Source organism: Lissotriton helveticus, chromosome 1_1, assembly GCF_964261635.1.
Source record: "Lissotriton helveticus chromosome 1_1, aLisHel1.1, whole genome shotgun sequence".
NCBI lineage: Eukaryota > Metazoa > Chordata > Amphibia > Caudata > Salamandridae > Lissotriton > Lissotriton helveticus.
Genome location: NC_136057.1, coordinates 650153133 through 650165921, shown reverse-complemented (window position 1 = coordinate 650165921; position 12789 = coordinate 650153133). Strand labels below are relative to the sequence as shown.

General features: G+C 43.4%; 1 protein-coding gene across 1 annotated transcript in view; it reads left to right on the top strand.

Annotated features, from left to right (window-relative positions):
* The first annotated feature begins 264 nt into the window (after nucleotides 1-264).
* Nucleotides 265-12789, top strand: part of HGF (hepatocyte growth factor) — a 564049-nt gene continuing 551524 nt past the window's right edge. The window contains exon 1 of the mRNA XM_078674176.1: nucleotides 265-433. Within this exon, the coding sequence (XP_078530302.1) occupies nucleotides 382-433 (52 nt within the window). The 5' untranslated portion in view covers nucleotides 265-381. The remainder of the gene's footprint in view (nucleotides 434-12789) is intronic.

Here is a 12789-nt window from a genome sequence, read left to right as displayed (position 1 = left end):
ACAGCAAACAAAAAATACTCGTCAGCATTTGACATATACCCCTGCCGAAAGTTCAAAAGCGATTAAATCTGCAATGACGATGGAATAATTTCTGGCGCGAGTCCACTACCCGTGCTGCTCGCGAGGACAGGGCATGGGGAACACTGCTTCGGATTTCTCTGAGGAGGGGGAGGGAAGAGGGAAAGGATGTTGTTTGTAGGCAGATCCTTACCGTAAGAGGGAGATCCTGCTTCAGACAGATTTTCCAGTTAATCAGACAAGAAACTTAGATCACTGCAATAAAAAGCAGCTGCGCGCTGGCTTCCCAGTGAGTTTCTGTGCGCAGCAGCTTGTCGGCGTCTACCCAGCACTCTGTGATCTGTGACCGGCCACACTTACACCATGTGGACTCCTAAACTTCTGCTGCTGCTCTTACTCGCGGCCACCTTCACAGGTTAGTGACTTTTCTACATGTTCGATGTGCAGTTATGTGGAAAGCATGAATTTGATATTTTGTTTACTTGGTCACTTTTTACAGATAAGAGTGTTGTATAACACATTAGTGCTATGCATCTTGTTAAACTTGGGCTTTATGTCTGTTGACAACACTGCAGAGTTTCTTCTTATGTGCCTGATGTCACACGCGGTGCTCACCAGAAAAAGGAACTATGGTGCGTGCCACCTTTAGAATGAATCGAATGGTCTTGCAGGTTACACAATGTCACATTTGCTTCAGGGCAGATTGAAAATGGGTGTTTGTGTTAGGAAAGACACTCGTCAGTGTAAAATGAGCACTTTTATCTTTTTCACAATTTTACTATTCTTAACGTGGCGCCAGCCAATCCCTCAAGTATAGATTTCTTTGGATGCGAATAAAAACATTTAAACATTCTTGTATGCTTTAACTTAGATGGCAACGTATGGCTGTCTACCAGACAAACTGTATAGTTTGGTGAGTCAGGAGTGTTATCGTTTATGTATGATGTTAACATATATGTCCACTCTACATATTTAAAACTGTAGTGGACAATTACAATGTTATTGGAACTAAATGTGCAATCAGTACACATGCACGTGTTCACTCTACACATGCATCCGTTTTACAGAGAAAATAAATATTTGAAGGATGGCCAATTGGTCCCAGGACACCCATAATGTATTATGTAATAATATGTGTCTATTGGTAGCAACATTATCATCTTTTTCATGCTGGCGTTTTTATGGTTAGGCTGACTTACTGGACGTCAGCGTATGACGTAGGTAGTGACCCCAACATAATACATCCACTATGCTGCCCCCTGATGTTATGAGATTTATCCACTTGGTCTTGCAATTTGAAAGTGGCTTGTCTGGTGACGCAGTTTTAATTGGAATAGCTACAGACTTTGATTACATAGTATTCAGATAAATAGAGAATTGGAAACAGAAAGGATAGTTAATTGGATGGCAGCCTATAAAGAATTCCAGTGATTGCCAAATACATCAAGATTTATATTTAAAATATAAACAGACATTCCTATATTTTGTGCACTTTTAGGTCTTGCCTAAATGTGCTGTATCTTCGAAAGTTTTGTTTTCCATTAGTAGATTTAGATTTCGGCCACTGCTTACCAAAGGTTGGCTTCATTGTCACTCTCATTAACTTGCTTTTTATTAGTCAGCTACTGTATGCTCCCATCCTCTTTCTGTGTTTGTTCCTCCACTGGAGCATGCATGAATTGTCTGTGTGTTGCCCTGCTATCAGCCTCCCCCTGCTGTTCATGTTGCTCTGCTCCCACCCCTCATAACAAAAAAGTCACAATCTTCCCCCTTCCGCTGCCCATGTTTCTCCTCCCACCTGCCCATCCTCCATTGTCTGTGTTGCCCCCCACCCGCTACAGCAAATAATAACCTGCTAAGACATTGACAGGCTTTTAACCCCCCCACCCACCTTCTGAGGTGCTTCTCACCCTGCCTCCGTGCTGACTCATACCTCGTCCTCCTTCCTGCCAACAATAAAAAAAGCCCTATGACGCAGCAAGCACTGGCCCTGTGATAGAATTATTATTATTTTTTAATACTACTTTTTGTCATGCTGCACAGCAGCTGCAGTGTGTACAGCATAGCTAAAAAAAATTGGCAAAATCAATACCTTGATTAGGAGCGACCTATTGGCTTTGCCATTGCTTGTTAACTCTTGAGATATGGTCTTACTCGACATGACCTAAGATGTGCACTTGGTGTGGCACTTTAAAAGAGGTGGATGTAATGTTAAATCGTTGCCATTTAAGTGAAGAAAATGCTCACACTTATTATAAGAAGACAGTGTATAGAGTTTAGGATCTCGTGGTGTTAATGTTCGCCATATGGTGTTCACATTCATACAGCTGGTCTTGCTTTTTGAAAGGGGCTTCCTGCAATTTCCATCTAATAAGTCACCTATTTGACATATATGAATATTACACATTCTGTCAAGTAACATTAGCTGCAGCTGTCTCTGTGTATTTTGAATTGTGAAGCTGACATATTTTGTCATCACATTTTCTGCTGCTTGTCAGGCAAGATGCTTTCTTTTAGGCTGCCTCCATGCATGCTTATATAAACATATCCTGAGGAAAGAGACGTGTGGTATTGCATGCCTTTGTTCAGCCAGGGGCACGAGGTTTGAGAATAGTTTCTATGTTGGCATCTATGTCAAGGATGTCCATGTTGTGTATGTTGTAATAATGCAAGATACACTGAAGCAGCCTCCTCGGCCATAGACACACCTACATATACAAGGGCACAGAGAAACCATATAAACACCCACCCAAACACAAATCACATTAAACATGCAAACTGCAAACCCACTCACTCACACACAAACCCTTTAAATCGTATTTGTGGCATCAGTTCTCGAAGTGGTTCAATTTGTAAGTAATTCTGAAACCAACTTGTGTTTTGTCTCAATGTGGTGGTATTGTACCCTCGGTGGGAACAGCAAACTGAAGACAATAAACATAAAATCTGACTAGAGGTCATGAATGTTTTCCTGCAACCAGGCTTTGTCGCCTGAGGTGGCGTACTCTGCCCATTCTGTGTCGGCTTTGCTTGTGGAACTAATTAACCCAATTAGCTCTGACACCACACCAACATGTGGCAAAGTCAGATGGGCCGAAGGGAGGCGCGCCCAGAGGCGTAGCACAGGGAACAGCCAACTACGCTACCACAAAATACCGCGGGGACACCACACGTGGTACTAAATCAATGTCTGGCCAATAGTCATTGGCTGAGTTTCAATGCGAACATGGAGTGTCTAGCTAGCCCTGCACTATGTACACTGTAGCAGCTCACTGAACAGGTTTCACAGGCCACTGAAAGATTTCCTCAAGGTCACTCTTCTGTTTGTGTGAGTCTGCGATGCAGCCATCATTCTGCAGCTGAGAACTTCTTTATACCACTGACGGCGCCGGCGTGTGGCTTTTTGTAACAGTCATCTGTCTAAGCACATTAGGTTTTAATACAGCGTTGTTTTTATTGCATGCCTTTGAAATGTCTGTTTTACGGCGCCATCAAGGCAAAGTCCCATGCAGCTGAAATTCAAGCATCGCCTTGAAAGTTAGTTTGCATTCCTTTGCGAACACTTCATTTTAAACAGGAAGGTTTGTGGCAGATGCTGAAATTCCAAGTTTCATTTCCAACCTCCGCCTACTGTCCCCTTCTTTCTTTGCAGTTAATCCTAGTGACCTATGTGCTGTACACGGGATCCTTCTGTACTTGTTTTTGGAAAACACGTACACACGGTTATGTCTATCCCTGCTACATAGTATGTGTGATTCCAGACAACGTGTCATTAGAAGAAATAGAAGCTAGGATGTTCTGCTGAGAGCAACTAGAGCCCCATGGGACTAATTAAAAGTATATATATATCTGCACGATTCCTCTAAATGAACGCATTATTTATTGTCAGCTACACAAAATACTTGTATTTCGCTGTAAAAATCTTAGTTTTTCTGTGCTTAAATTAAACGGACCCTGGTGTCCTACGTACTTCAAACACCCTAAAAACAAAGGAGCGGGGAGGTGGGGTAGGGGCAAATATGTGTTTTTTGTGGTGGCTTGGACAACATTGCTTCTCTGGAGGCTATTTTGGCAATTTAGAAATCGACTTTGAAATAAGAACAGCATGTCCCTGCTTTGCTCATGCTGATAGCAGTGCATCTTACTATCTCCAGTAGAAAACACATGCGAAACATAACATGTCAAGCATTTTCATGGAGTATAGGATTTTTTCCAGTGGTAACATTACAGAAAAATCTAGAATTGTTCTGCTCCTTCAATTTCAGGCAAACGTGCTTTTAAAAACCAGTGGAGCATTCTTAAAGAGTGGCGAATGTTGGATCACGCTTAAACTTAAATCCCAGAAGATTCATACTGATTTTAAAGCACACCATACTTTCACTCTAGTGAGCATGATGGATAAAAACCGTGGTTTAAGTTGAAATGTATTTAGCAATAAAAATGTGATTCAATTCCTAATATACATAAGATAAAGTGCTATTATGTACCAAGTTGTACTAGGTAGTATATTAAATAATAAATATAAAGAGGTCATTTTAACAGAAAGTGTGTGTGCCTAGAAGTTTAGAAATGTATTTGAGCAGAGCATAATCATAGAAAATCGCGAATTGACTAGGGTTGGCCAGAACTCTCAGAGTTTCACTCAGCAGGATTCCACTGAGTTACATAAATACTCCACAAGATTCCGCGGAGTTCTGCGAGCAGGTGGTATCAGCACGTTGCGCTGCTCATGCTCATTTTTAACAGCAGAGCTTGTGACGTAATGTAAAATCAGCACGAGGGCACTGCTTCTTTCTGCAGCTTGAGTAAGTTTTCTACTCAAACTACAGCTTTCCCAACGTGAACAGTCGCTAACTCCCTCGTGCACCCACTTTGAGAAATCTCGCAAGATGGTGGAAAGATCGTTGCATTATTAAAAGACTAATACGGAGAAAGAAACATACCTCTTTGATCCTTCATGGCTCTGGAGGCAGAGTGGTTACCGTTTCGAGGAACATGAGCCATAATCACAGCAGTATTTCGCCTGGTTAGTACCACAATCGTCATTCTACGCAGGAGGTTGGGGCAGGGTCTCCCACTGGAAATGCCACCTAAGCGCAACAAGGCAGGTAAGGAAGTCTCTGCAGCGGGACGAGCCTTGAGCCAGCCCCGTCGTGGCATTCCAGCCAAGACGTTATAGGACGGCTCCACTCCTGGAATGAAGGGAACAGAGGAAGAAGCCCACAGAAAGCAGCAACAAATCAGCGCCGATCCGGGTGGCTCCAAGCAACCATCAATAGCGGAGGCCTTCTTGTCGTTTGCTTTAGGCCAATGCTACCCCCTCAGTGAGTCTAAAGCGGAGAACACCTCCTCTGCTCTTGTTCATGTGGGATTGACGGGCGGGGCTCAGACAAAGTCTTCGCTCACGGATACAATGTTGCAGCTAGAAGGAGCTAAGCCAGCCAGAGGTGGGATACTGATACCTGAGCAGAATGACCCAGTGGGAGAATTGCTTAAGGGAGGACTACAGGGCTCACGATCACTGGAACAGAGAGAGTCTTCTATGGGCCTATCTGCAAACTCAGAGCACTTTCCTCTATCCCTATTCCCAGTTACCAATTTGTGTGATGTACATTTTTTCGGAAACTAATTCAAGGAATGTGCTGGGATCTTCAGAGCTGGGGGATGAAGCTTTTCTATTTAACAATGAGTCTGTGCTGTCAGTATCTAGAGTCGTGCTCTCTGGTGAGGAGTCCGGGATAGAGGGCTCATCGGTTAGCCCTGGGGATAGTCACAACAGAATTTCTACCCATAAATGGAGAAAGAAGACTATAGCAAGCCGAACTGGATTGCTGGTTACCAATTTGTGTGATGTACATTTTTTCGGAAACTAATTCAAGGAATGTGCTGGGATCCTCAGAGCTGGGGGATGAAGCTTTTCTATTTAACAATGAGTCTGTGCTGTCAGTATCTAGAGTCGTGCTCTCTGGTGAGGAGTCCAGGATCGAGGGTTCATCGGTTAGCCCTGGGGATAGTCACAACAGAATTTCTACCCATAAATGGAGAAAGAAGACTATAGCAAGCCGAACTGGCAAAGACACGGACACAAGCACAGCCCGTAAGCTAAAATGGAACTATTCTGCCACTTGTCAGGTTTACAATGAGGACGGGGGAGGATAAGATCTGTCCCAAGTCAGCCCGACAACTACCCAGGTCTCATTGACAACCCCTCTAGTGAGCTTATCTACTCTACCTTAAAGCAAATGCAAGGAGAGGCTTGGTTGGAAAATCGTAGGGCCCATCAAGCCATAAAAAGGGGCAATTCAGAAAATTACCAAAATCTGCTCAGAAATGAAGGAGAGGATGGCCCTTTGGAGGAAAGGGCCGGAGTAATAGAATGGGAAGTCGGGAAACTTCAAAAGCACAACGAGGCACAGGAATCTCAAATAACAGATGTAATGTGGAAGCTCGAGCAATTCGATAACCAACAGCGTCAAAACAATTTTAGTTTTCTGGGCCTAGCAGAAAACATTGAGGGAAGTGACATTAGATCTTTCATGGTAGGACTTCTTTAGTGAACTTTTTCAATTTTTACCTGTGTGACTGGGATGCTGAGGTGCAACCAGTCCATCGTTTGCTGATAACGCTAAGGAAAAACCAAGCGGTAGAACAATCTGAACGGCCTCTGGCACTTTTAGTTTTCTTTGGTAACTTTCTCCTCTGGCAAGTTATATTCTACAAGGCAAGACCAGAATCTAAGCACACCTTTGTCCACCCCGACGTTTGCCACACAACTGTGGAAAGGGGTTGGCAACTACCCCAGCTGTTCTCATCCTTTCAGGGACTAAGCAGTGAGGCATATCTATTAAACCCGGCCAGTTTTAAAGTCGTCTTCAACGGGAAGGTGCAGATCTTCAAGTCTGAAATTAAAGCCCAAGAATTCCTAAAGGAGATCAAAGGAGGGTCCGGGCTGGCAGAATGAAAAGTTTTCCATGATGTTATGTGTCGGAGGACTTCTGCAGCTGGCAGTAATGGACGTTAAGAAGGGGGCTTCTTTCTTACTCAACTTTATATTTTAGCACCTAACTTTTATGGTTTTCATCTCTTTTCTTTTTCTTTTTCTTGTTTCTACATGTCGGCTGGAGCGCGGGATACTTCGGGGTGGGTGGAGAGGGTGGCATCACCAGGGTCAGATCTGTACTATTTGCTTGATTGCGGTGGGAGTGGTTGAGGGTGTGAGTTGCAGGGGTGGTTGGGGGAGGGGTCATGTGGGGTAGGGGTAATGGAGGTCATCCAAGTGGACAGGGACAGTCATGCACAAGTGGGGGTGTGAGGGTTGGATTAAGGATATTAGATTGGACAATGGGCTTTTACTTACACAATGTGAATGAGTAATCTGCAAATTGCAACTATGAACATCTGTGTGTTAAATGTCCAATTAGCCCTTGGTATGCTTTATCTCAAGGCAGACATTATCTGTATGCAAGAAACACGCATTGAGGCGTCTATGGCGATACTGTTAGAGTCATTGGGGTACCAAGTGGTATGTAGTACTTCAGAAGGAGCATGTACACAGGGTGGCAATCTTGGCGCAGAAAGGGGGCACGTTCCCAAGGGTCAGGGTAGACAAATATGATTATTGGGTCATATCTGAGCGTCAGTTTCCCAAAGGGGGAGTCACACTTTGTTCAGTATATGGATCAGTCTTAGATGACCCTGCAGTGTTTGAGTGGATACATTCCGAGTTATCTTTATGGCCACTCCCGCTCCTCATGTGTGGGGATTTTAACATCAATCTGAATATGGAATTGGTGGGCATGGGGGCAAAACATTATAAAGGCCGTAAACCTATGGTCTTAGATCTCTGTTGGATTTGAGGTCAGTCATGGAATATCTGAAGAGAGAAATGTTCCTTGGATCCTGGTTTTAAATATTTCTCAGCTCCACATAAAGTATATGCAAGGTTGGACTATTTCTTTGTTTCTCAATATCTTTTGCAGGGTACTTGAATAGAGAAATATCCCATGGTCATGTCAGACCACAACCCGCTGGTGGTGGAGGTCCCTCTCCTAGATAAACCGGGCCAGCTGTGGTGTTGGTCTTTTGAACGGGTTCTTTTAGTGGGTGATGAATACTTTAGTCACATGCGGGAGTGGATTCCAGTTTTTATGTCAGAAAATATAGGTAGTGCTCTCGTCAGGATAATCTGGGACACCTTTAAAGCTAGGGTTCGAGGGGAGACCGCCTAGTATAGTTGGGTCAGTCAGCCATCTGGGCGACCTGTAGAAAGGGTTGTCTCTTGCAGAGGCTAAGTTGACAGATGCACTGGGCATGGGTATAGAGATTTAGATGGCACAGTCAAAAGTAGCTGTGGCTAAGGCAGCAACTCTGAGCCTTTTGACAAAGACAACCATGGACAAAAGTCTGGAATAATCAGCAAAATCGTGTCTCCTAAGCAACACAGCTTTGTTCCAAGTAGATTAACAACAGACCATATCAGGCGGGTAATTAAACTTTTCGATGCAGCAGCAGTGAGGGGAGATCCTATGGCTTTAACACTCTTGGATGCAGAAAAAGCTTTCAATAGGATCTCCTGGCACTATCTCTTCTTTATTTATTTATTTATTTCGAAGGTTTTATATAGCGCTGCTGGACCCAAGAGAATCAGAGTGCTTTACAAGGAAGGTAAACTTAATAAAATAACATTAACAAAGTGCAGAAAATTTACAAGGGATATAGCATTGCATTTCGAAGAGCTATGAGAGCAAAGAAACAGAGAGATAATTTAAAGGGAAGATGAAGGTTGAAAGATACGAGAGGGATGGGGGTGTAGAGGAGGGGAGAGAGAATATGACACGGGGGAGAGGGTGTGATGAAGGCGTGGACAGGGGAAGAGTAAAGAGTGAACAAGTTCAGAGCCAGTAGCAATAGAAACCCCAATATTTGTTGAGAAGAAGTACTTTGAGTCCTTTTTTGAAGAGAGGGCAAGAGGGGTTGCTGCGAAGATCCTTGGGGAGAGAGTTCCAAATCGTAGGAGCGTTACCAGAGAATGCCCGGGATTGGGTCGTTTTACATTTGAGTCTGGGAGGGATCAGGAAAAGGAAGTTAGTGCTCCTCAGGGACCTGGAGCACCCTGCTTTCTGTAGTTTGACTGCAAGGTAAGAGGGGGTGTTGTGGTGAAGAGCTTTGTGAGTGATACAGGCAATCTTGTAGGTGGATCTTCCTTCTAATGGGAGCCAATTGAGATCGGCTTAGGTGCTGGGATTGGCTTGGCATCGAAAGCAGTGTATCAGCAGCCTGTATACAGGATTTCCCTGATGGATGGTCAGTCAGAACTTATAAGGATATAGTGGGCAAAATACAGCAGTGATGCCCCTGCTCTCCCTTGTTATTTGCCCTTCATATTGCTCATTTGATAAGGAGGATAGCAAACAATAAGTTAATGCAGCCTATTAGGTCGCAAGATTGGGAAACAAAAATATTGGCTTACGCCGGTGATTTGGCAGTAGTTACTACAGATCCCTGAGTGGCATTAAGAGAAATGGAAAAAGAGGCTAATCAGTTGGGCAAATTCTCGAGATATCGGTTAAATCAGGACAAGACCCAAATTGTAAAAAATAGAGATGTGGAATGGAAGGTTAGACACACGGTGGAGGGTGCTACGAATATGGGGGTGAATATAGTATCTGCAGTAGATAAAATAATACAGTCAAATTTAGATCCATTAATTAAAAATACAAGGGAAGAATTCAGTAAAATAAATAATTTACGAATATCTGTGATAGGAAGAAATACCTTGCTGAAGATTTTTTTTGTCTAAAATATTCTACTTTTTTAGAGCTATCCCTCTCAAAGTAGGGAATCAATGGTTTGAGGCTATTGAAGGGGTGATCTCTAGATTTCTGTGAGCATAAGCTAGGCCTAGAAGGGCGCTGAAAAATCTGACCCTCACAAGAGTGCACTGGGGGCTAGCTGTACCCAATATAAGAGTCTACTAGTGGGCCACCACCCTGCAACAGAAGTCTATTTTTTATTTTATTTATTTTTGGAGTTTTGTATAGCGCAAACAAGACCCAACATTGGGTAACAGAGTGCTTCACAGTAAAGAGTATTACAAATTCAAGACAGTTTGGTAGGGTCCTAGGCAGAATAAAATCAGGCATATATGAAGAACGGATAGGTACAATACGATAAAAACATGTTAAAAAGACATGGTACATTAGTTCCGGGCATTAATGCAAATTTAAGTACAATCAAATCTTATTTGTCAAGGCAGTCTACACAAGAAATCATAGAGATGATTTTAGAATAGCAGGCTAGTTAAGAAGTAAGCAGAGATGTACAGCATGGCAGAACTTCCTCAGGAAACAGTAAGTACTTGAAGAAGTGTGGAGAGTCATCAAGAGAGGGGCAAGTCAAAAGGAGATCAGTTGAAGTATAATGAGTCAAGGTGGGTAGGGAATGCTAAGGATTTAAGGGAGAAATTTGCTCATCAGAAAGGTTTTATTTTCTGTTTTGAATGTTGACGTAGAAGAGATACCTCTGATGTCCAGGGGAGAGACTTCCAAATTCTGGGTGCAGCTCCAGAGTATGCTCTATCAAATATTTTTTTCTCACTGAAGCAGGAAGGTTTTAAGAGTAGATTGTCAGAGTTCCTAGTGAGTATGTTTCCACTTGATAGCGTACGTTTCTGGGCTAGGTGTTGGGCTGTCATGTAGTGTAAGGCTTTATGAGTGATCCAGGCACATATTTAGCTGTATTCTCGCTTCGTAAGGCAGCCAGTTGAGTGCTTTCAGGTGTGGCGAGATGTGGTCAACTTTTTAAGGGGCTGTGGAGATCTCGGGAAGACCCAATAGCATTGTACATCGTTATTCCAGCCTCGAGATCACTAACGCTTGAACTGCAGTTTTAAGGTCCCGGGTCTTGATGAATGGTTTAATTTTTCTGAGATAGCCGATGTGAAAATGGGCATTTTTAGCCAACATGTTGATGTGTGTTTGCATGTTTAGTTTCTTATCCAGTGTGATTCCAAGTGATTTGGTGGAGTCTACTAGGATCGGGTACAGTTTAGAGCAGTGATCATCTTGGTCCAGTCCATCAACATCGCAGATTTTTTTTGTAGGGGGGATTAGAAGGAATTTAGATTCTGCAAGTTTAACTTAAGGTGGTTGGTGGTTAGCCAGTGGACTGTATTTTCAAGAGCATGATTCATCAACTTGATCTCTTCAAGGAAGGTGACCTTGATGTACAACTGTGTGTCATCTGCTTACATATGGAAGGATATATTCGACTGCTGTAGTACATCAGTTAGGGTTTCGACGTAGAGGTTGAATAGCGCAGGGGATAAGGTAGAACCTCGTGGTACTCCTATAATTTTAGGAGATGGAGGAGTTAGATTCTTGTTCACCATAAACCTTCGCGTCCTGTTTTCCAAGAAGGTTTTAAACCATTGAAGGACTGTGCCTGATAGTCCCATCCTGTTTTCTAGCCTCTCTAGACTTTAGCAATGATTAACAGTATTGAAGGCGGATGAGAGGTCGAGCTGCGCTAGCAGACACATTTTTATTCTGGTTGAGTGCGAGTCGGGTGTCGTCTACAATGTGTAGAATAGCCGTTTTGGTGCTGTGTCCAGGTCTGAATACAGATTGGCAGTTGTCCAGAAGCTTGAAATTTGTGATGTGTTGGTTTAAGAGAAGTGTGGCTCAATGGTTAGAGCGGCAGACCCTGATGCAGAGGTCTAGCCCGGAACCAGGGTTCAATTCCCCGCCCGGCGGGTCTTGGGCTAAAAAATTCCACGGACCTGATAATTCTCGCCTCGGTTCCGATTCCAATCATGGAGTCCCACTCTGCAACTCTGGGCAATAGCTTGCTTAATCTCCACAATGGCCCCCACAACGCTAAGGATGCCTGGCCTCCACCTTGGGGGTGCCCAGGTGTGGACACCTCACAGGGAAAGCCAGGATGGGTTCCACAGCGGTATTCGTACAAGCGCCTTGAGACCCTTGCGGGTGAGTAGTGCGCTATACAAGTATCAATTTACATTTACATTTTTCCAAGACCTTAGCTAGCATGGGAATGTTGGTTATTGGTTGGAAGTTATTATGTTGCTGGGGATAAAAGGAGAGGTTCATCAAGGTCCCACCCCATATTAGCTTTTGATTGGGAATGAGGCGTGGGGAGTGCTTTGGTGGCAGCTTGAGTATGGGTACTAAAAAAGAGTTAGATTTAAGACACTCCGCTGCTCTTTTAAAATATGGGCAGTGGTTTGGAAGAAATTAGGGCAGGGCTTTTACACTCCATTACATAAAAATCCCTAATCTCTTGGTAATTTTTCGAGGCCCTCATATGATTCGATGGGAAGATGGCAGCCCTACAAAATTAGAAGATTTCTTTCAAGAGGGGGAAGTTATCCCATTTGAGACCCTATGCACAGGTTTAATTTAAGGGCACAATGAATTCTTTAAATATCTTCAAATCCGTGGTTTTTACTGAAATAAGCAGGAGATGCCGAAGGATTCTCTAGAATCGAGCTGGTCGATAAAGTCTTGATTATGAAAACCCCCATCGAGAGGCTTTACCGGCTGTTGAATGGGCTAAAGCCCGTGATACAGAAAAGCAGGAAGTGTGTATGGAAGAGATGGTTCAGACCGGAACAGACATCCTTTCAGAGTCTCGAAACCTTGCTCAGACTATCTTAATTTCCGCCTTTTTGCAAGTACAGCTCATCAAAACCTATTACAAGTTGTACCATACTCAGTGGATAATAGCTAACTGAACTGGAACCAAAAAAGT